This window comes from Orcinus orca, chromosome 18 (genome assembly GCF_937001465.1).
Source record: "Orcinus orca chromosome 18, mOrcOrc1.1, whole genome shotgun sequence".
Taxonomy (NCBI): domain Eukaryota; kingdom Metazoa; phylum Chordata; class Mammalia; order Artiodactyla; family Delphinidae; genus Orcinus; species Orcinus orca.
Genome location: NC_064576.1, coordinates 15206720 through 15232185, shown reverse-complemented (window position 1 = coordinate 15232185; position 25466 = coordinate 15206720). Strand labels below are relative to the sequence as shown.

Here is a 25466-nt window from a genome sequence, read left to right as displayed (position 1 = left end):
ACACCTCCCTCCCACCAGCCCCCGTCAACCACCATTCTACTTTCTGTCTCTATGAATTTGACTATTTCAAGTACCTTACATAAGTGAAATTATACAACATACGTCCCTCTGTGATCGGCGTACTTCACTTAGCGTGATGTCTTTAAGATTCATCAATGTCAGCATGTGTCAGAATGTCCTTCCTTTTTAAGGCTGAGTTGTTATATGTATAGGCCACATTTGTTTATCCATTCATCTGGCAGAAGATACTCGGGTTGCTTCCACCTTCTGGCTGTTGTAAATAATGCTGCTGTCAACATGGGTGTACAAATATCTGTTTGAGTCCTTGCTTTCAATTCTATTAGATATATGCCCAGAAGTGGAATTGCTGAATCCTATGATAATTCTATTTTTACTTTTTTGAAGAACGGCCATACTGTTTTCCAAAGCGCTGCACCATTTTACATCCCCTCTAGCCATGCAGAAGAGGTCCAGTTTCTCTACACTCCATTGATGCTGAGCCCATTCATGAGCCCATTCTGAGTGCCCTGGGTCGGGAATGCCTGCTGTGCTGACCTGGTCACTCATCGCTCATAGCAAGCTCCACAGAAATTTCCTCCACCAGGACTCCTTCTGGGTTGAAGGCTTCTCGTTGTACCCTCACCAGGCAGAAGGGGCTGGGAAGCCCTGTGCAGCCTCCTTTATAAAGGTTCTAGCCCCAATCAGGAGCACAGAGCCCTCTAGATCAAATGCCTTGCCTTCTCATACTATCACCTTGGGCATCAGGTTTTCAACATGTAGATTTTGGGAGAACACAAACGTGCAGACCATAGCAGATGTGAAGATAAATAATTCTGCAAAACTGCTGAAGATTTAGACCCTACACATGGTCTTACAAAATAGAAGGTAACCAAAATGCTTCACTATTCCCGGATTCCACTCACTTTCCATACCACAGCATGAGGTATTGGCAAACAGTGACACCCCTCCAATTTGTCCTCATTTCTGGGTTCTCCCTGCCCCACGTAAATGTGCAGCCTGCCTCAGAACCTGGACTCTCTGGAGCAAGATTCTCCTCCCTTTCCATGTCTCCCAGACTATGATGGTGCAAAAATAGAGTGCCCTCAAGCCAAAGAGCTGGTGCAAAATCTAATAAAGGGAACAATATGATGGGCTCAAAGATGCGTCCGTTCTTGCAGGATATGAGCGTTATGTAAAGAGATCAGACAAGAGACGCAACAAATAAATGGGCTGGCGCTGAACTGGGCTTCCATTGATGCCCCAGGCTGCACTCTGGACATCCACAGATTTGGCCTCAGGATGTACCCCTGGTGTGACAAAATGGCCATTTTCTTTTTCAACTGTGTTTTTCGGTTTAAGTTTCCATATTGTCTCTAAAGTTCCCCTTGGAATACACTAAAGGAGAAAAGGTTCTCGAGGACATGGCTGCATTGTTACTTGCTTTCATTGTAAGTAGCTGAGCATCAGCAGGTACAGTTCGAGGCTGGGTTTCTTTGGCAGTCTTGTATTGTTCCGGCTCCCAAGATCTTGTCTTGTATTGTTCAGACTCCCAAGGGTGGCATTCCCGTGTAAGCTATCGCAGTCAGCTTCTGATAAATGACTCTTGGCTAGCTGTGCCGTGCGCACAGCGGCTGAAAGCAACAAAGCCCTCCTCTGACTCAGCATAGGTACAGCAGCAGGGACCACTGTTCAGAAGGTCCAGGGGCAACACCAGAGCCCATGGGCACCTTTCAGCCCCTCTCAGCTCCTGTGCCAGCAAAGGCTGGACTGCCCTTGTATTTTTTATTCCGATGGGCTTTACTGATTAGGTAGAGCTCACGCAGCCAGGCACATATAATTGAATGTCAATGAGTCGATCCAATGTCATATTTTAGAACTTATATCAGGAAGACAATCTCAGAATCTAACAGAATTTCATTGGTATACCAGATATATTAAAAGGCAACACAAACATCACGCTTTACTGCAAAAATAAAGAAATATAGTTCCATGACTCTTTCATTTCTATTAGGACATTTTTTAGGGCAGTAAATACTGTGAAGTTCTATGGGAAAGAATTTGCAATGTGCTCTGTGTGCTTTATTATTCATTATGTAGTATACATCATGAAGTCAATTTTATTCAAGATATGGATGAAGACACGGAGCTTATTCCGGGACTTCTGATTTAAAATGGGTAAACCGGGCTTCCCTGGTGGCGCGGTGGTTAAGAATCCACCTGCCAATGCAGGGGACACGGGTTCGAGCCCTGGTCTGGGAAGATCCCACATACCGCGGAGCGACTATGCCTGTGCGCCACAACTACTGAGTCTGTGCTCTAGAGCCTGAGAGCCACCACTACTGAGCCCGCGAGCCACCACTACTGAGCCCGCGAGCCACAACTACTGAAGCCCGCACACCTAGAGCCCGTGCTCAGCAACAAGAGAAGCCACCGCAATGAGAAGCCCGCGCACCACAAGGAAGAGTAGCCCCCGCTCTCCGCAACTAGAAAAAGCCCACACGCAGCAACGAAGACCCAATGCAGCCAAAAATAAATAAATAAATAAATTTTAAATAAATAAAATGGGTAAACCATGCAAGGCAGAAATAGAGACACAGATGTAGAGAACAAACATATGGACACCAAGGGGGGAAAGCGGGGGTGTGGGGGGTGTGGCAGTGGTGGTGTGATGAATTGGGAGATTGGGATTAACATATATATACACTAATATGTATAAAATAGATAACTAATAAGAACCTGCTGTATAAAAAAATTAAATTCAAAACAAAATAAAATGGTAAACCCATTCATGCACAAATACATCATGCATAAGATTTCAACACCTGAAATATGGCTTAAATATAAAAGTTTCTTTGTGTGTTTCTATTTCTTCTTTTGGAGGCTGATGGATAGAGCCTTTGGCTTCAGAAAATTGGAAAATAACCTGCGGGAAGAGGAAGAATTTTAAGCATAAGTATATTGTGCAAGAAAATGTAAATAGGAAGGACAAAATAGAGGAAGGGAAGTTTTTTCGGCTTTCAAGCAACACTAAGAGAGGCAGTAAAAGAGTGATAATGATAGCAGTTAGGCAGGGCTGCTCCAGCCTATCAGATGCTCGGGCTGGATGTTCTGACTCGCTTTGAGATCCACTCTCCACCCCTCCACCTTGGTCTGTGCCCTTCAGGAGAACCTCTACAGACTGCATCACCTGGGTATCCTTTCCTGTTGGCTTCCAGTTGGGTTCAGCCAATGGGAGGCACCAGCCAGAGGTCAGAAGGAGGGACTAGAGAGGTCAGGGTATCATTCCCTCCGCTCCCTCCCTGAGGGGCCTTGGTTTGGCAGTTGCAGTGTCTTCTGGCTGCACTGCATGGTTTCAGATCTCACGCATTCCGCTAACAGCTCCATCCCCTCTGGCCCTTCTGCTGTTGCCAGCCCCAGGGTTCTTTGCGACATTGGTTGGTTTCCTTCAACCCTGTTCACACCTTTGTAAACAGTCTCTTCTTTAAACTCTCTTTACTGCTCCTTTGAGCGTGCCATGTGTTTCTTACCGGGACACAGACAAACATGGTGCCTTTGTAGGAATTAGAAAAGGATGCCCAGATGGGAATATGAAGGTTTAGTATACTATCGTCTCTACTTTGGTGCATGCTAAAATTTTCTAAAATAAAAAGATTCCCACAAAAGAGAAGAAAAGGAAAGGAAAAGGCACCCCTTTTGGTGGATGGTGCCCTGCATGGGCACTCGGGCTGGATTTCAGCCCCAGCTCCCTCCCTCAGCAGATGACTTTGTGCGGTGACCAAAATGCCCTGCCGAACTTGGAAGCCCTACAGAAAAGTGGGCAGATCCCTAAAAACTGGAAAACATCTCAAAGAGAAAGTGAGGATTGACCTGGGGCTTTAAAGATATTTAAAACTTGAACGGGAAAGTTCTTTGCCGGCAAAGATGAGATGGATCCAGGGAGAAGATTCCATAAGGCAAGGAGGGTACCTTGAAGGGAGTGTTGCAGCCTAAGAAAGTAGACAGGAGGTGGAGATGGGCTTGGATTGCTGAGCCATAAAGTGTGAGTTGTAGCTTATGATCAACCAGGCAATATGGTGCAGTGTTTGGGCACATGGGCTCTGAAGTTAGATCCATTAGCTCTGTGACTCTGCACAGTTACTTATCCTCACTAAGTCTCAGTTTTCTATTATACAAACGGGGCTGAAATAGTACCTACCTCCTAGACTTGCTGGGAGACTGAAGTTTTCTTTTGTTGTTGTTTTTTTTGTGTGTGTGTGGTATGGGGGCCTCTCACTGTTGTGGCCTCTCCCGTTGTGGAGCACAGGCTCCGGACGCGCAGGCTCAGCAGCCATGGCTCACGGGCCCAGCCGCTCCGCGGCATGTGGGATCCTCCCGGACCGGGGCACGAACCCGCGTCCCCTGCATCGGCAGGCGGACTCTCAACCACTGCGCCACCAGGGAAGCCCGAAAGCAATATTTTAAGAAGGTTACCCAGGCAGCTTGTGAAGGTTGCGCTAGAATGGAAAGATGAGAACGAGGAAGTCCCTTTGAGGCTGCTGTGGCAGTGTGCGCCCCAACACTCCAGTAAGGGGCACCAGAAATGGGAAAGAAGCCAAAGGCGCGAGAGCCTTGTGAGAAGAGTAAGAGGACAGCCGCATCTCCCTCTGGGAAGATGTATGCCTTGTTTTCACCGTTTGGCCCTTTTTCCAGGAACCGAGCCCGAGTTTTGCCAACGTTTGGGCTCACTTTTAGAAACAACGTGGCAGAATCTCGTTTCGAGGTCGCTCCTGCTTCACCCTCCCCTGTCCTCCCTCTCTGCCCGGCAGATACTTGCCTGAGATCATGAACGATGGGCTGACCAACCAGATCAACAACCCCGAGGTGGACGTGGACATCACGCGGCCCGACACGTTCATCAGGCAGCAGATCATGGCTCTCCGTGTGATGACCAACAAACTGAAGAACGCGTATAACGGCAATGACGTCAACTTCCAGGACACGAGTAAGAAAGCCTTTACCAGCACCTGTAACCTCCAGAGTGAAAACCATTATAGATGATTATACCATAATTTGTGTTTTGTTTAAAGAATTTTTTTAATTTTTATTTTATATTGGAGTATAGTTGATTAACAGTGCTGTTAGTTTCAGGTGTACAGCAAAGTGATTCAGTTATACATATACATGTTTCTATTCTTTTTCAAATTCTTTTCCCATATAGGTCATTAGAGTATTGGGCAGAGTTTCCTGTGCTATACAGTAGGTCCTTGTTGGTTATCCATGTTAAATATAGCAGTGTGTACATGTCAATCCCAAACTCCCTAACTATCCCTCCCCCGCCACCCCTTCCCAGCCCATCCCCCCATAACCATAAGTTCATTCTCTAAGTCTGTGAGTCTGTTTCTGTTTTGTAAATAAGTGTATTGTGATTTTTCTTTAAGAGCAGTGTGCACCTCGGCTCTTCTGTGTCATTCTTACCCCATCTGCAAAGCTATTTATAGTCCTTGGGGTAGAGAGCACTGCTCTGCAGAACTTAGGATATTACTAAAATCATAACTGCTCTTAAGGAATGGTTTCAGTGGCTGACATTCAGCTATACTAAAGCTAAAACTGAGCTTTGTCTGCCAGTTGATCCATTAATGATAAGGTAGCAAAGTAATGCTTTCCCTTTCTCCTTTCCCCATCGGCATTTATGTCTCTGCCTCAAACTCCCATCCCTCCTCCCAACTACCAAGGGAAGAATGTTCTCAAGATTGCTCACTCAGACAAGGCTGGGAAGGAATCCCTGTTGTATCACTTCAGAACTGAGGTCTTGAACAAATTATCTCTTGAGTCTCAGGTTCTTCTTCTATAGGATGGGAAGCATTCCCGAATAAGGATCGTTGGGAGGTTCATTTGAGGCTGTGTGTAAAGGAGCTAAGATGATATCTCATGTGCCGTGGAATCAACTGCATCAGTTCTTTCTCCTTCTCCAATCATGCACATACACGACCCACTGACATTTGTATCTGAAATCTTGAGAAAAACAGTAAAATGCTGAAGTAATATTACACGTGACTATTTTATTCAAGGTCACAGAGTATCAGAAGTGATTTGAAAGACCACTGAATGTACATCAGATGAAACTAACTATATTTGGGTTTGTCTAAGTGGTTTCTAGATGCATAAAGGCAAGATTTTTGTTGTTGTTTTATGTATTATAAAAGAATATATTCTCTAGAAGAATATATATATTCTTATGTATTTTATATATATATATATATATATATATATATTCTTCTAGAGAGAGTTCTCGGGAAAAGATTTTTTTTTTTAACATCTTTATTGGAGTATAACTCCTTCACAATGGTGTGCCAGCCTCCGCCCTGCAACAAAACGAATCAGCTATATATACACACATGTTCCCATATCTCTTCCCTCCTGTGTCTCCCTCCCTCCCACCCTCCCTATCCCACCCCTCTAGGTGGTCACAAAGCACCGAGCTGATCTCCCTGTGCTATGCGGCTGCTTCCCACTAGCTATCTACCTTACGTTCGGTAGTGTATATATGTCCATGCCTCTCTCTCGCTTCGTCACAGCTTACCCTTCCCCCTCCCCATATCCTCAAGTCCATTCTCTAGTAGGTCTGTGTCTTTATTCCTGTTTTATCCTTAGGTTGGAAAAGATTTCTTGAACTTAAGATGTGGAGTTGCCAGTGATCCTGTAATTTGGTCACTGAAGCAAAAGATGACGCTTGTGTGCTTGAATTAATGAGATAGAAAGAAACAAGTTACAGATGGAAGACATGAAGTCATCTGAGTCTTAACCATCATTCTACTGAGTTGTCCCCTGCAGAAAATTTTTCATGCTTAATTCCCTTTTAAATAACTCAAAAATTAACTTTCTAAGTGCAGGATAATTGCCAACATGATAGACTTGCTTTAAACTTTCTCAAGTCCTCCCATTATTTCTTTCTCTTTACTAAACCTCTCCTCCCCTCTTCAGAAGAGTAAATTACATGAGGTTTTAGCCTTTGCTGCTTCTCCCCTGCTCATTCCTTAGCTTCACTCCTCTCAATTTATCTTTTCTGTCTTATCTAATATAATAAAATGCTTTATTACCCAGAGAATGACTATTGGAATAAATAATTCAAGATACATAAGAATTAGTTGATATTGGCCTTGGTTCTGTCTCCTCTCTGACCTAAAGAGATTGTATGCATGTCAATGTGCAAAGCTTAGGGAATGTCCTCGAGGAGATATCTTGCTCCATTTCCCCTAAAAAGAAAATAAAAATCAGCAACACTTAAGACCATCACTTTGCTCTAGCCCCAGCACCGAACTTGGCCTCCTACATTAGGATAGTGTCTGTCATATAAACCACTATCACATCTTATAGTCATCATCACCCTTATCGCTTTCGACATTTAAAAAAATCGCCCCTTAAATACCTGCACTTGTGATTCCTTTCAGAAAGAGATGGGGCCGTTATTTTTCTCAACTAGATTCTCTTGTCATTATTTGCATACCACATTTTTAATATTCTAAATCACCTTAGTAATATCTTTGTAAAGGTTATATTACTTCTTGTTCATAATACCAGTGTTTAATATAATTCCCTTAGCAATTGTGATATCTCTGAATTTAATTAATGGGCATTTTCCCCCTTGCAAGACCACTAAAGATAAATTAGAGAAAATGTTAAGAACCTGGTATAGGGTATTCAAGTGATCTTACGTGGTATTTAGATGTCACATTTTAAAAATAAATTGCACTGAGTTGAGCCGTGCTTATTGGGGGGACATTGGAAGGTCCCTGCATTACCTGGCTTTGCTGAAGTAGTGTCTAGCGGCCAAGATGGTGCCAGTCTTTCGGAGCAGCTCAACATGCACATCACCATTTCAGGCCAGCAGGGAGGCATTTAGGGCTATTGAATGGACTCATTGAGCAAGGAGGGGAAGTAGCAAACGTCCTTTCCAGGTGTACAGTTTCCTAAGCCCTGCTAGGAACATTATCTCACTTGTACCCTGTAACAATTCAGTGAAATAGATATGATTATTCTCATTTTTACAGGTGAGCACGCAGAGCCCAGTGAGACTAACTGGCTTGCCCTAATTCATTTAAATAAAAGACAGCAGGTTAAAATCTAGGTCGTCTTTGCCGTAGGAACCACATTTCTTCCATCAGGCATCACTGCGCACACTGGCTTTGGTGCCCTCACACATTTTATCAGGGGGTTTTCACGTATCCTCAACAAGGTGAGTGTTATTGTCAGTAGCTATGGAGTTGGGGAAACTGAAAGAAGTTGAAGAAACTGCCCAAGGCATATTTAATAATTCAATACGTATTTATTGTAAACCTGCTATATGCCAGGGGCCATTAAAGCCAACGGGGATACAGAAATGAACAGTATGCACAACGTGTCTGCTCTCCCCGAAAAAGTATACATTCTCATGGAGGGAACAAGAAAGTAAATGATAGAGTTGCAAATGGTGATAAGTACATTTACGTAGCTAGTAATGGGTGGAGACTTAACTGGACCCAGATCTGAGATAAAGCATTTAAGAAACATGAAGGAACCAAGCAGTCAGAAATGGGAATAGAGAAGGCTCAGAAGGCATATGAGGCAGGCAGGGACGCTGCCAGGCTAAGACAGAATACTAAGTGGACACCTGGGCATTGGTTTCAAGCGCAGAATGGCAAACTTCTTCTGTAAAGAGCTACATATCAAATATGTTCAGCTTGGTCAGAAATACAGACACAGACGTCTCTATTAACACTGTGTTTCAGGGACTTCCCTGGCGGTCCAGTGGTTAAGACTCTGCACTTCCACTGCACAGGGCACGGGTTCCATCCCTGGTTGGGGAGCCAAGATCCCACATGCCTCGCGGTGCGGCCAAAAATAAAAAAATAAAAATGAAGCACTATGTTTCAGATATCTATTTAGATACGGTCCACCCACACATCACACACCTGCCCATTATAAACAAACCCACGGGGATGGAGTGGAGTGGAGGACCCTTGGGTGGGGAGATGTCCCCTGCCACCTCCGTGCCCAAATCTCACGTGTGCCCCACTCTTTGCTAGACTGGGTCTAACTCTCCTTTTCGATCTGTCCGCACCAGGTGATGAATCCAGCGGCTCAGGGAGTGGCAGTGGGTGCATGGATGAGGTATGTCCTACGGAGTTTGAGTTTGTCACCACAGAGGCCCCGGCAGTGGATCCTGACAGGAGAGAAGTAGACTCTTCTGCAGCCCAGCTGGGACACTCGCTCCTCTCAGGATCTCTCGTCTGCATCGCCCTGGCGTGGCAGAGACTGTGCAGATAATCCTGGGATTTTGGTCAGATGAAACTGCATTTTAGCTATCTGAACGGCCAACTCACTTCTTTTCTTACACTCTTGGACAATGGACCATGCCACAAAAGCTTACCGTTTTCTATGAGAAGAGAGCAGTACTGCACTATGCCTCCCTTTTTGTTTTCCCAAAGAGTACTGGGTGCCAGACTGGACTGCTTCCTCTTTCCTTCAGCTATCCTCTGTGGGAAACTTGTTTATTCTAGAGAATTCTTACTCAAATCTTTCATACCAGGAGATTTTCTTACCTTCATTTGCTTTTATGCTGCGGAAGTGAAGGAATCTCACGTTGTGAGTTTTTTTTTTTTCCCCCATTTAAAAAAAAAAATAGGAAGAAAATAATTTTCCTTGCAAAATCAGGCCAAACCCCAAGACAACTGCATTTTCAACAAAGAAGCAAACGAGAAAAATAAAAGAGCTGTAACGCTGTAAGTTCGGCATTGCCAGCCAACTCCCAGTGTAAGCTTTTCTGTGACAAATCAGGTTTACAAAATGCTTATGCGGAGGTTTGAAATTTTTTTTAATGTAGTGAAAATACACTGTTGTCTTGGAGGTCTTGCGCGCCAACCATACAATGCCAAGCTGATTCAGAGGTACTGATAGGAAATTTAGAATTCCATCTTTAATCGGAGAGTAAAATGTGCTACAACTCAGCACCTCTATCTCACCCCGATTTCAATTTCAGTAATGGTACCATTTTCCTTAATTCTCTTAACGTCTGACCACTGTATCCAATTGGCACGGATTTTTCCCTTCATCTCCAGTTACTAGTGGACACCCTCATGAATTCATCTTCCTCAAGGGTCTGAAATGAAAATAATCTTCAACCATACAATCGCTTTGCTTTCGCCACAGGCTTGACGTGAATTAGATGTTTCTGCCCCGTGCTCATTACCCTCCCAAAAGAAGAGTTCCTTTAATGAACCGATAAACAATTAGATCCATAAGTGAGTTTTCATTTTTAACTATTTGCTTTGTGTCAGTTGGTTTCTGCATCACAAGGGCATTCTCTTACAAAATAACTCACAACAACAACAAAAAAGTCAAGACAAAAAAATATATATATAGTATTGACATGGAGATTTCTTTCACTTTTTTAGTCTTAGTATGATCATCTATTTTTATATCTATATATATATATAAATCACAGATTTTAACTTCTTAATTCCAAGCTCAGGGTTGACACACCTTTGTAACGAAAATGTTTTGTCAACCAGCTCTTCTTGTTTTGTGCTGCTCAGAGAAGGGATTCCTCAATGATCTGTGAGCACCAAGAATCAAGAAAGAGAACTTTTTACGTATCTAACCGTCCATTTATTAAAAGTTTGCCAGGGCACACCCTTCTCACATGAGCGTGTTTTGTCCTGGGTGCTCCAGACTGTATCGAACGCATGGGCAGAGCCGTGGGTGTACAGAACTTCACTGGTCATGGAAACCGTATGCGCAAGGAATGTGATTCACACAAAACCATTGCTTTCGGTACAACGCCTTCAGCCTAGGATTCCTGCTTGGCACTTGGAGAAATATTCTAATTCAAGAGGCTGATTTGGAGCCTAACTGACCCGCCAGGTGTGCCAAAGCCAGGCGTTACGCTCCTCCTGACAGAGAAAAGCAAAACAAACTAACCTGGGGCTTTATGAATACCATTGGCTATCCATGTGTTTTTTGGTTTTTATGATGTATCTGGGGTTGGGAAAAGTAATGTTTCAAGACACCATAGTATGCCAGTCACATGTTAATTAACCCATTGGCAGTCATGACACATCAATGGTATTTTTCGATCTCCGTACTCATCAAAATTATGATTAGTTATTGACTTAGTCGTCACATTTAGGTAGAACACATGCGGCACAATAGTATTAAGTGTACTTGAGCACTTTTGCAAAACAAAGTATTTAGAAGCATCTATTGCTATTGTTTGCCTAACGAAATACGGAATGTAGGATTCTGAGAGATTTTGTGGCATCTTTTCACTTAGATCTTTATGAAATTGATACAATCTAATTCAGCATTACATACTTCTAGCAAACCATTCATTTCACCGCCAGACTTTGGCTTCCTATCACCAATGACACATAAAACATCTCTATGAAGGACCAGTCATTTATGTTGCTCATTGTGTTGTATGTTCAGAAATCAGTATTGTCTTTCTCCAGTAATTAAGGTGCAATACAAATTAAATCAATCTTGATTTTCCAAAATATTTGAGTCATAACTTGTTTTCATAGCTTTAAGCTCCAAGTCTTTCCTTTTAAAAATATATCTGCATTGTTTTCTGTGAAATAGATCAGAATGCCTTGTTTTCCCTGTACTTTCACCCCCAAAGGGTTTTGTGCATGTATGTGAATACACATTATATTAATGAATGTGAACCCGTGTTCTATAAACACTAACCACACAGACAATATATAAACGCCTGTTTCATTTGTTTCAACACCTTCGTTATCAATACTATTCATATTGGTGAGCTATAGTGATCTATATGAGCCAGGCAGAGAACTGAAATCACGGTCAGTTAATGATGCCACAGTATTAGTCACCTGCATGGATGTGGTCAAAATATTATTGAAATTGTACTTCCTGGTTTTTATCATCATCCTACTATGTCATATGATTTTCAGACTAATTTCACATAGGAATTTTTTGTGCCCTAAGGGAATTAGTTTAATCTAGTTAACCCATTTCAGTAAGTATTTTGGAATCTCCCCCTCCCCTCACCAAGTTAATTTCTCTCGTTTTAGCATAGTGATAAGGGATGCAGTGGTGCTCCATTATTTTTCCTGACCTGTCCTCGTTTGCTTTGATGTCCCCTAAATTTCTGTAATCACATCACAACCTCTGTTATGAGTAGAGAGGGATGGGCTCACTGAAATTGGATGCTAGGAATTGTTGGGTGGTGCTTATAACTGCAAACACTTAGCTTATTGAAGTGCCTCTATTTACATGTTCTTTAGTTATAATATGTATTTTTCTAACAGAAATACACGTCTGTAATTGGTGTATATTATACTTTGTATACGTTATAACGAAAGCTAAACAGAGGCTAAAGTCTTTAGCAGAGAAGAATAGATTGCAAATTCACGAGTTTGAGCTCCACTTATGGTTCTGTATCGAGCGACAGCCACGACAGCCTTCTCTCGTTTGAATGAAGGTCAAGTCGGGACTTTGATTAGAGCCATCACAGAACATTAGCACTAGCAATCTGACTCCCTTACAGTGACTTACCCAGATCGATATGTTGTGTTCCCTGCTTTAGTGGTAAGGGATAGATAATACTACTTTGTCTACACTGAAAAACGCGACCATTCATTGATAAGCAGTAGGAATTATAAAAGTAGCGTTCTATAAATCAGACACACTGAAAAGATTATTGGACGCAGAAGCCTGATATTTAATTTATATTCCCTGCTGCAGACATTAGCCTGCTTTAATTCTTTAGCCATTACCTATATGTTCTGGCTACACACTGAACACCAACTGAAGTCCCCAAGGAGGAATAAAACCTGAGCAACTCCCGAGTTGTGATTCTTTTACTACTTCTCTTCGCAAGGCTAATTATCAGGTGGTTTGATTAAAGGTGGAAGGGTTAGCAAATGCAAGTTTTGACTTATCCCACACTTGCAGAAATTCAAACTCATTTTCATTTACTTACAGTCACTAACGAATCTGACTTCTAACTTAAAAAAAAAAAAAAAGGGAGGGGAGGGGCACTTTAGCTTTGCCAACAGAAGAGTAAGGAGACCATAACTTACAAATTTGCAATGTGTTCCTCCTCGGTGGAGACATTAGCCAGTGTTTAGTTTTAGGCCAAGTTCTACAAAGAGAGTATTGATCTGTATCATTCTGGAGCCTTGCTATAACACAGTTTGCTAAGGCACAGGACCCAGCCTAGCATGGGGCTCTTTGAGCCTCCGTGAAAGCTGAAAAGTACTGGAATCTTTGACATTGCCTTGTAATGAGGTACTTCTGTGAAAAGACACCTCAAGATGGCGTAGTAGTGAGGTCTCTGTGTGCATATGCATAACATATATGCAGGACAAATGTGTGCACCGATCAAACCTAAAATTTTATGTGACTGTCAAATGAATATTATTTGGGTTAAGATTTTTTTCATTTCTGATTTGGATAGAAAATTGCTATTAATCTTGTATTAAAATAGTTTTTAAAAATCTACCAGTGCCCTTTCTGCATTTTCTTAATTATTGTCATAGTCTAAATTTCAGAGCTTTTGAATTTTTTTTGTTTGAGAACTTTTTAGAAGCTGCAATATTTTTTAAAAAAAAGAGAAGAAAAAGAACCATAGATTTAAATCAGCACCACTCACCTAAGTACACTTGGCCTTTGAAATCAAGAACTTTTAGAACTTTAGAACATTTAGAGCTTTCCAAACACGTATGGAAGATACTATACCTCTCTTCTTTTGTGTTGGTTTCTTCTCTAAAATAAATTAGTAGCTTGACTGATGTCAGTACTTTATAAATGAGGTCAAAAACTAAGATAATGTGTAAAAGGACTAACAATTTCCAAATTTAGCAAATTGCACTGCTTTTTTATTTCTGAAATTTCCATGCTCTCAGGAATGCTAAATACTGTATAGCATGCTAAAGATTCACTTAGCAGATATTTATTAAACACCTGCTCAATGCTAAACCTTGTCTAGGTGCCAGTCTGGGGTTGTCAAAATCACCAGCTGGGAAGTATTCATTTTTTTTTTTTTTTTTTTTTTTTTGCGGTACGCAGGCCTCTCACTGCTGTGGCCTCTCCTGTTGCGGAGCACAGGCTCCGGACGCGCAGGCTCAGCGGCTATGGCTCACGGGCCCAGCCGCTCCACGGCATGTGGGATCTTCCCGGACCGGGGCCTGAACCCGCATCCCCTGCATCGGCAGGCGGACTCTGAACCACTGCGCCAGCAGGGAAGCCCGAAAGTATTCATTCTTTACTACAGTTAACCATGATTATTACATCACTTATTTCAAAAATGCTCTTTTAAATAAAGGAACCTATGTAAATAGAGTTATCACAAATATAACATTTAACTGTAAGCAACATTATAATTTAGCTCACACTACTACTATGTTGATTTCTATTAAGCAAAATGATTTCTACAAAACAGTTAAAGAACTTTAGGATAATTCCATGTAAAAAGCAGAATCTAACAAATGCTATTTGGAAATAAACTGGAACCAATTTCATCGAAAAGAAAAACTTCCAAATGGGTTTTGAGAAAAAAATAATAAAACCAGCGCCACTCTTATCAACAATATTAATTTTAATTCACTCTTTGGATAAATAGACTATAGTCAAAATATACACACAAATATGAAAAATGACATTGATTTTTCAAATACTAACTTATGAAATAGCTAGAAAGATGTAGCCACAATTCTGTCTGTTCAAACAGACATTCCCAATTTAGTGCCGCTACATCTCCATTCCACAGACACATTCATTTGCTGATATAAACTTGTGGCCAAACATATTTGGTCGGCTCATGAATGGAGCACACAGTGAAGCCAGGAGGAATTAGCTGCCTGCCTTTGTAGCTCACTTAAGGAGCTCATGTTCTTGCACATGTTGAAATAGAAAGCAGAGCAAGAAAACAGAAATTTTACCCAGTGAGTGTTCAAGTTTGGAGAGAAGCAGAAAGAAGACACACAAACTGGATTCAAGGGAAGCAGAAGAGTATTTACCTTGAATAAAGCCATCTGCCCTTCCATAGGAACTAATGTCTGTAGAGTTCTTAAATAAAAGAAAAAATTGGCTTAGGCAGTAACGGTCATCTATTCTTTTAAAAGAGAATGTGATGAGCTCTGTATCACGTGCCAGACACAGTTCTGGGTACCAGAGCAAGACGCCATGAAGAACTGAGACAAAATGGGGTAGTGACTAAGGAGGAGATGCCCCTTGAGACCAGTGGTCCAGAAGAGGCTGCCTGGGTGATACTCAGGCTGTGACCTAATCATGGGAAGAAGATGCCACGTGCAGACATGGGGACAGAGATTTCCAGGCAGAGTAAAAGCAAATGTAAGGATGTACGGAAATGAGGACTAGTAAGTGAGATGTTGGATAGTGGGAGATGGATGGAAAGTTAAACAGGGGAAGGCATGCTTAAAAACCCTGGTCTTTTACCACGTGGTGAAGCCAGAGCCCTAGAAGGACCCAGCCCTACACAGCAGCCCTGCTGGGGGCGCTTATTAGTATTTTAAAACACATTTTAGCAAAGAAGTATGCTAAGGTCTTTATGTATATACTTAATCTTTATAGGATCTCTATGATGTAGGAATAATAATGCTCGTTTTATACTGAATAAAATGAAACACAGTGAGATTAATGAACTTGCCCAGCCACACAGGCGAGGCCATGATAGGAACTGAGATCTGTAACAAGTAGGCAGAAAAGCGGCAGTATATAAGGATAATTTTGGTTTTTTATTCCACACACAATTGAATTTTCCGAGGGTGTTCTGAGAATTGGCAACAAGTATATGAACAGGCATTCACAGATGTTTACTTGCACAGAGGATATATATTAAAACCTTATTCCAAGATGTAGTGCCATTTAGTTGCTCTCTGTTTTCAGTTTTTTTCAAAATTAAAATCCTAAGCAGACATACGACTGATTCTGGGATTTTTGCATAGCATTGAACTTAAAGCCATTGTGAACCAAAGTTTGATGCCTAGGACAGGAACATACGTACCAAATCTGCTTTCCTCTTGTTTGTCAAGTTGGCTTAAACATCATATTCACAGAAAGGAAGTCAGGCTTAGCCCGACTCTCAGGGGTTCTTCCTATACATTAGCCTTGTCTATAATTTATTGTCCGTTCAGACAGTCAAGTGGACCTAAAATATAAATCAAAACTATCCAACGAAGGGCTTTCCTGGTGGCACAGTGGTTAAGAATCCACCTGCCAATGCAGAGGACATGGGTTCAAGCCCTGTTCCGGGAAGATCCCACATGCCGCGGAGCAACTAAGCCCGTGCGCCACAACTACTGAGCCTGCGCTCTAGAGCCCACGTGCCACAACTACTGAAGCCCGCACGTCTAGAACCGGTGCTCCGCAACAAGAGAAGCCACCACAATGAGAAGCCCGCGCGCCACAACGAAGAATAGCCCCCGCTCTCTGCAACTAGAGAAAGCCCACTCGCAGCAATGAAGACCCAAAGCAGCCAAAAATAAATTAATTTTTAAAAAAAGAGTAAAGAATCAAAATAAAAATTTTAAAAATTAAAAAAACTATGCAGCTGTTAGTCAATGCAAACAGACAACTGGTCTGGCTGCTTTGTTGACTAACTTGACTGTATCTTGAAAGTATGACATTGAGACCCAGCTGAATCGAAGTCCTTGCGACGGTTTTCTCAGTTAAAATAAGGACCAGATCGTGGAGTACCATGTGTCTTTCTTCTTCATGGAGTTAGAGCTCCTTTTATTGTTGGATTCCACCTCATGTCGTTGCCCTCCTTACCTGAGAGAATTGATGATTACAGGTTTTACCCCACTTTAAAAGGTACTCTTTGGACATTTCATAAAGGTAGGTGAATATCAAGTTAGAGGAAGGTTGCTTCGCAAAACTCTATTTCCTACTCTTTCATGATATCAAATGCCTTGTATTTACATAAAGCATTTCACCCAAGGGAGCTTTCGAATTCATTTTCTTTGATAATCTTCACCACACCTCCATGAAGTAGGCAGGAATTGTCATCCTTATTTTCCAGATCAGAGACACTTCCTGGTGGAGCCATGGTCTTCTCAGTCTGTTCATTCTCTCCCTTTCTGCTTCTTTTTCTCTCCCTCACCCCTAATCTACCCAAATCTTAAGGACTTTAATGTGAATCATTCTGGCTCCTATCAACCTCTCACTAATTTATAGAACCAGCCCCCAGTAGCTCCGCCACAGAAACCCAGTAACAAATCCTCCAAGCTGAGTCTTAGTGGAACAATACCCCAAAGAGTCTTCTCATTCATCTCCGGTCCTGAATCACATACTGTGAATCAGCCTATACTGAATTCTTGTGTGTGAAAAAGTAGATGTCCCCAAATTATATCAAGCCAAAGAAATTTCACCCAAACAGCTTTATCAAAAAGCTTGTTGATAACACCATAATGATCTCACTACTTGTTTGTTTGAACCGTTGCATATGAATTAGCATGTTAAGGCTATATTCCTACAGCCAAAGATAAGCCCAGATTCTGTGCACGTGTTTGTTTTTAAGCTTGAGGGCCTTTTATGTTTCATTGAAAAGAGAAAAGTTAAATTGAGCAGCGTATTAGTAGACATACAGCACGAGCCATGAGAAACGTGAAGGCAAAATGAATTTCTCCAGGAAAGAAATAAAAAAGACTTCCCCTACATCCAAAATCTTTCTTCCACTGGAGAAATCCTATGACCTTTCCCCTCATGGGGCCTCACGAGCAGGGAGAGTGATGTAGGATGGCACGAAGGAGGTAAAATGAAGCAAGAGAAAAGAATAGAAATCCAGTGCCATTTGAAACACACGAGGATTTCCCTGGTGGTCCAGCGGTTAAGACTACGCGCTTCCCCTGCAAGGGGTGCGGGTTCAATCCCTGGTCAGGGGAGTTCCTCATGCCACGAGGTGTGGCCCAAAACAAAACAAAACACACACACACACACACAATGAAACACGTGATGTTGTCTACGTTATTTTGATCAATTCTGAACCTTCACTGTGAAAGTCTCCTCTCAAAGGGAAGACTCCCTACAGACAGTATAATAATGGCAGTTAATGAAAAACTTAAAAAGAAATCACAGAGAAATGCCAACAAGCATATGAAAAGGTGCTCAACGTCGCTAATCATCAGGGAAATCCAAATCAAATGACAGTGAGCTAACACCGTACGCCGGGTAGGATGGCCACCATCAAATAAATCCTCTGGTGAGGATGCAGAGAAATTGGAACCCTTGTGCACTATTGCTGGGAATATAAAATGGTGCAACCACAGTGGAAAACGGTATGAAGCTTCCTTTAGAAACTAAACATAGGAAAAAAAAAAAAAACTAAACATATTCAGCAATACCACCCTTTCAGATATAAACCCAAGGAAATTGAAAACAGGATTGTGAAGGGAGATTAGCACTCGCATGTTCACTGCAGTACTATTCACAACAGCCAAGAGGCAGACACAACCTACACGTCCATCAGTGCATGAATGGATGAAGAAAATGTGGTGGATGCATGCCATGGAATACTAGTCAGCCTTAAGAAAGAAGGAAATCCTTTCATATGCTACAGATGGATGAAACGGGAGGACCTTACGAATGGTGGTTGCTAAGGGGTGGTGGGGGTGGAGGTGCCAAGGGGAAGGGGAGTTGCTGGTCAGTGAGTTAAGTTTTACAAGATGAAAAATTTCTAGAGATCTATTGCACAAGGAGACACATAGACTGTACTATACACTTAGAAATTATTAAGATGGTAAATTTTATGTTATGTGGGTTTCACCACAATATAAATAAATAAATAGATGATTAGATAGTTAGATAGATGATAGATAAATAGATGATAGATAGATGATAGATAGATAGACAGATAGATAGATAAGAATGCATGTGCCCTGTTTCCAAGAAGTCCAGGGTCTAAGGTAAGCGTGGGAATAGAGAGCAAACTCATGAACAGCTGACTGTATAATTGCTGCAATAAATACAGGCTTTCACCATGCACTATGGAGTAAAGAGAAAGGCAAAGGGGTGCTGTGGAAAGAAAACTGGTTTAAAAAAGACGACACAAGGACTTCCCTCGTGGCGCAGTGGTTAACAGTCCGCCTGCCAATGCCGGGGACACGGGTTCGTGCCCCGGTCCAGGAAGATCCCACATGCCGCGGAGCGGCTGGGCCTTTGAGCCATGGCCGCTGAGCCTGCACGTCCAGAGCCTATGCTCCGCAACGGGAGGGGCCACAACAGTGAGAGGCCCGCGTACCGCCAAAAAAAAAAAAAGACAACACAAGAAACCTCAGAGGAACTGTGGTACATTGAATGATTAAATACCCTTCTCCACTCACAAGGTATAAATAAGAAGTCTCTATGTCCCAAATTGTCTGAGACAGTCCCAGTTATATCTGTTGTCCCAATATAATTATTAATAGCACCCTTTCACTCTCTGGAGAGTATCCCTTGTTTGAATGATAAATTACACGGTCACCCTCGGTATGAATAATGGCTATTCACAAGATCAATTTGCACTCAAGTGTGCATGACACTTTAGAGTTTTCCAGAATAGCCACCCAGCTGAAGACGTACCGGGTAATATTACGGACAACTAAGCTTCCTATTTAAATTCACCCTGCCTACTTCCATTGAAAAACATCTGGAATTAGAATCAAGAATCCAAAAATAACTCTGACATCATCAAGTACGCTATATAATCCCAGCTCACAAATGCCCACCTCTAAACATCTCAAAATGGGCCATACTTGGAACTTGATCCCAGGTGAATGACCCCTCCTGCTTTTCAGTAATTTTGCTGGGTATGTCAGTGAACAAAACCTCTGACAGTTGGTGCAGCCCCAGAAGTTGTATTCTGGTTCCATTTGCTGCTGCTGGAAGGAGGCAGTTGGAAGCATGCTTTCTCCATTTGCGATCTTAGCAGTCCCAAAACAAGTACAATCATTTCCTTCTGTTTCTTGAGTCACATGCACCATCAATATTTTGATGAGTAACTCTCAACCTATAGCTCTCAACCTACCTCCTGCCCCAGCACACATGACACATGATGTTCACATCAAGTGGCACCAATAACTTCCTAGGCATGAAACGTACCCCCCACCTTTCTCTCCCGCTCAGATGAGCATATCAGAATGCAAGGAAGCAACGGGTATGAAGTTATCAGAGTTAATGAGGAATTCACCCTAACTCACAAATTTTGCTCATTCAATTATTATTTCTAACTACTTGCAGCACTCTCCAATTGATTCCTACCTTGGATTTATAAAACTGTGCACTGTTCCCTTAACATCTGGGAGGATGTGTTCCAAAGAGAACAAAGTGTGGTATAAAAGGTGCCACCTGCTGACACCCAACATATAAAAAGATACCCCTTGGATTGAAGGTCCCTGGCAGAAAGGAACTTACTTTTGATTAAATCAGTCAGCACTTCAAAGGCTAATTCAGGCTTTAAGGATCAGTTGGACATAAATGTGTAGATTTGCATTGTCTATAGAATAAATATGAAGGCTCCTAGTAGAATTTAAAATGATACAAATAATATTATATAAGACTTGCAAGATCTAGCCAGTGACCTAAATTCAATTCATATATTTGTACTATAATATATGTTTGGGAAGATATATAATTGATCAATACATATTCCCTCTCCTCAAGGACCAAACAACCACATCTACTAAAAAAGAACAACAGCAGAAACACCAATAAAGACAATGCCTAAATTTCCTCTAAGCCCTTCCCATATAGTAATTCATCTTACTCTAAAAATAAAATATTTTTTTAAAATAGTAGGTACTCTTATTGTCCTAATTAGACAGATGAGGAAACTGAGGCACTGACAAGCTAAATGACTCTCCCAATGTCACACATAGCTAGAATTTAGAAGATATAGAAAAATGCTGAAATCATTATTCACAATAGCCAATATTTGGAAATAACGTAAGTGTCCATCAGTGGATGAGTAGATAAAGAAAATGTGGTATATATACACAATGAAATGTTATTCATCCTTGAGAAAGAAGGAAATCCTGCCATTTGCAAGAACATGAATGGACTCTGAGGTCATTATGCTAAGTGAAATGTCAGATGGAAAAAGACAAACAACGTATGAGATCACATATGTGGAATCTAAAAAAGTTGAACTCAGAGAGTAGAATGGTGGTTAGCGGGGGCTAGGGATGTGGCAAATGGGGAGATGTTGGTCAAAGATGTTGGTCAGACTTCAGTTATAAGATGAATAATTTCTGGGCATCTAGTGTACAGCATGGTGATTATAGTTGATAATAATGTATTTAATAAAGATATTTTAAAAAATTAAAAATAAATTTAAAAAATAATGTATTTATACTAGAAAGTTGCAAAGAGAGTAGATCTTAAATATTCTCAACATACAAAAAATTGGTTATTATGTGACAATGGAGGCGTTAGCTAAGGCTATGGTGGTAATCACTTTGCAATATATTAAGTGTATCACATCAACACCTTGTACACCTAAACTTACACAATGTTATATGTCAATTATATCTCAGTAAAAGGTGGAGAAAAAGAAAAATGCTGAAATCCCCAGAGCTGGAAACACAGTGTGGTTACTTGAAGAGGTACACAGCTCCGACAGAACAGGGGTCAAGTTCTGCCTGCTGTGCAGTAGCATGAAGGAAGGAGAGAGCCTACCTGTGGAAATGATCTAGTGTGGACTCCACTGCAGGCAAAGTACATGAAAAATAGTCAGTGATCATCTCATTTCCATATATGCTTTTACTCTGTCAGGATTTTTCAGATTGTGTTTCCTGTACATACCCTGGGGTACGGGGAGAATGCGTAGTTCTGGAAGGATATACATTAAGCCATATGTATAGGCACATAAATATATACGAGCTAGAATAATTGATCAAAAGGAGACCTGGATGTTTTTTTTCTTCCCAACTCCACATACTCCAAAGAAACAAATGGGGCAAAATATTGACCAGCAAAGTTCCTGTTCGAGCTTATGGGGTCTTGATGACATCGAGATAAGCCGCGGTGGCTTTGTGCCACTTAAGGGACCATCTAACCTCTTGACTGCATTACAGCTTTCTCATCATACTTTCCTATTTATTACCCTGTGTGCAGCATCCCATCCTCTGGAGTGCAGAAAATCCCATCCCAGCGGCTGAATTAGCCTAATCACAGTTCTTTTCTACCCCAGCCCTGTTCTGGCCATGGGGAGAGAATCAGGAGAAGAGGGGAGAGGAGAGTTCTGATGTCCACTGACAGCTAGAAGAAGGTGCTTGACATTTCTTCCACGCTCCCAGTCACTCTCCGCTTCGCCCTAAGCCTTTATTAACCCAGTGTGGAATGTGGCAATTTCCTAAGCTGCGGTCATTAGAGTAAATGCCATTTCTCCCCATAAGGCTCCCGTTAGCTGCTGTGTTCCTTGTGCTTATTTAGCTCATGATATTTCATGCCAAATATTTGAGAGACAGTGCTCAGAAATCACCAGGCAGCTCCACTGTGAAATACAGTGTTCCCATCCATCAGGGGAACGAGCAGGCTGCAGGGATGTTGTGTTTGGTATTTGCATTCCATTCATTATGTGTTTCTTGCTGAGTCTGACTTTTCCACAAATATTGAAGCTGGAGCTGACTAATGACTCTCTGTGAACCTCAACTCATGCTGGTGATTATGCATCTTTGGAAAGTGCTTCATAAATACTATTAAAAAAACTCTGCTATACGGTGATGGCAATCGTGCCAGATGTGACACTGTGTTTTCAGACAAAAGCAGTCTTGAAAAGGTTTCAAGGTAACACTTAAAAAGTATTCCTGTATTTGGTTGCCTAGCAAGATGCCTCATGAGTGTTTAAAATACATAAGAGGTTTGAGTTCAGATAAAGAATGTGTTACCAGATGGTAACAGTAATTACCCTGTTCCCAAACTTGAAGTGTATTTACCCTGTCTTTTGCCTACCAAGTTGCCAATACACTATTCAGCTTTCCAACTGGAGCGCACCATTTCATATTTCCTGCCGGTACACATATATTAGGGAACGTGTGCTTTTATTAACAGTGTAAGACAAGAATATTTCAGTCGTGTTGTTACACCTACTGCCTGATATAGATCATACAGGACAAGGATACAATTTAATTGGCAATAACTCTTTGGAGCCAGAGTAATAGTTGCCCAGGAGTTCTTTGTCAGAGCGTTCTTGGCTTTGCATTAAGTACTCAGCCACTAAATTCTTTTCAGCTCTGGACGCAGCAGCCAGGGAACACTTTGGAAGCTCTATAAAAGGCATTCTCCTAATCTTCAAATCGTTGGAAAGACACTTTAGCATCTGTTAAAATATTTTTTTTCCTTCTAATCTGCCTGAAACTAATAGGGAGAAAATTCTAAGATGTTTCTTAATTAAGCAATAAGAAATGGTGGAGGGTGGTCTGTGCTGAGTTAATCACAGTTGTAAAGCATGAAAAAAGGAAAAGTGTTAAGTACCTCTAGATCCTTAGGCATCTAATTTCCCTCTGAATGTGCCTTATTGCTATTACAAAGAAATCTTTTCTTCCCAATTCCTGGAAATCTCCACCCCTTCCCTGAAATAGTCAGAATAATCCTTCCCTCATTAGCCTATGAAATTACCCAGCCCATAAAAACTAACCACCCCATATTTCGGGGCCTCTTACCTTCTGAGATGGCCCACGCTCTCTCTGTGGAGTGTGTTTTTCCCAAGGCTGTTCTCACCTTTTGAGACGACTGCATTCTGTCTACGGGATCTGCGTCTCTCTAAATAAATCCACTTCTAACCTATCACTATCTCTCTCACTGAAATCTTTCTTTGATGAGACATAAAGAACCTGAGCTTCATTAAGTCCTGAGACCAGGTGTGTGAACTCAGTTAAAGGACCGTGGATTCAATTCCCAATCTGAGTTGTGCGGTTTCAAAACCAGTTTGCAACGCCCCTCTTTAAAATCTTCAAAAAGGTGAGCACCCAAATCCTTAAACCTACTTTCTAGTCCCTATTTTGAAACCAGGACTCAGAACCCCTTACACACACTCCTTACCAGCAAATCTGGAGCTCCCCAGAGAAGCGCTGCAACGCAAACTTGCTATCTCTTCAGGCCATGACCCAGTAGTTGTTCCTGCTATGTTTATTCAACTCTGAGATTAACACTAGTAATTCACTCTGGAACAGTCTTTTACACTTCTCACCTCCGTGAAAAATTTACTCATGCCTCAGGTGACCTAATTTTACGGAATGACTTGTTAACAATAGCTACAATGGCAACACAAACCAAAAACCCTCTATCTGCTCTGCCATTATAACTGTGATTTTCATTCTCATAAGAATTGGATGGAATAAGTCCACCATGCCACCAACACACTTCGTATTGTTTTTCTTTTCACTTTCATTTGATGTTTTATTCCCGGAAGAGACCAAAATCTTTTGGTTTGAAACTTTACATTAAATACTAGACTTAAGTACCTAACTGGTGTTTTTGTACTCCCTCCTCAGCACGATCAATCCTCATGATTCAAAGATTCCATATTTGCAAATTTGTCTACTTGCTAAAATTTATTTGAAAGCCCCAAATCAATACTCAGGCATTTCTGCAGTTGTCCACAGACACGCATATGCCCAGAGAAGTGAACACTGTGAGTCCCTTGATGCAACATCCCAGCTGAGGTCGAACAGGATGAGGCTCTGCTCTCTCATTTCAGCTCTCCGACTATAAATGACCGTCCTTGCTGCAGTCTCGTTAGTGCCATGCTGTTCGCATTTTTGTGCTTTTCGTTGGTGATTTTGCTGTTTGATGGCCCCCACTGTCTAGCATTCCTAAACTCCAGGAGTCTGTGATGTGTCTTACAGACAAAATGCGTGTGTTAGGTAAGCTTCGTTCAGGCATGTAATGTTCTGGGCCGTGAGTTCAATGTTAATGAATTGACAATTTACATTAAATAAGAAGCCTTTAAGCAAAAACATACATAAAACAAAGTTCTGTGTAGATGGGTTGATGAAAATGTCAGAGGGTCATAGGAACCTAACCCGGTATTTCCCCCAGAAGCAATGATTCACTATTCGCTAATTCAGGGTTTGCTGTGACTTTATGGGACATAACTACCGTGAATAACGAGAATCAACGGTATAATCAAAATTGTTTACCTTTATGTTCTTCCCGACTCAGCTGGCTCTAACCAAACTGGTAATATTTGCAGTGGTCTTGAGGGTGAATCAAATCCATTTTCAAGGAGGTGTTGTTTTTGGTCTCTACTTTCAGCATCTTGAGTACAGATTTTTAAAGTCTTTTGGGGCTTCCCTGGTGGCGCAGTGGTTGAGAGTCCGCCTGCCGATGCAGGGGACGTGGGTTCGTGCCCCGGTCCGGAAAGATCCCACATGCCGCGGAGCGGCTGGGCCCGTGAGTCATGGCCGCTGAGCCTGCGCGTCCGGAGCCTGCGCGTCCGGAGCCTGTGCTTCGCAACGGGAGGGGCCACAACAGTGAGAGGCCGAAGT

General features: G+C 41.8%; 1 protein-coding gene and 1 long non-coding RNA gene across 2 annotated transcripts in view; one reads left to right on the top strand and one right to left on the bottom strand.

The window, feature by feature from the left end:
• The window catches only part of GPC6 (glypican 6), a 1088996-nt gene extending 1075514 nt beyond the window's left edge, over nt 1-13482 (top strand). Inside the window, exons 8-9 of the mRNA XM_049701023.1 lie at nt 4806-4981; nt 9080-13482. Coding sequence (XP_049556980.1) covers nt 4806-4981; nt 9080-9282 — 379 coding nt within the window. The 3' untranslated portion in view covers nt 9283-13482. The remainder of the gene's footprint in view (nt 1-4805; nt 4982-9079) is intronic.
• Nucleotides 36-25414, bottom strand: LOC125961913 (uncharacterized). Its single transcript, XR_007473026.1, has 4 exons — nt 25119-25414; nt 5738-5991; nt 4810-5003; nt 36-267 (listed from the first exon to the last, which is right to left on the bottom strand). It is a non-coding gene; the product is annotated as an uncharacterized LOC125961913 (long non-coding RNA).
• Nucleotides 25415-25466: the final 52 nt, after the last annotated feature.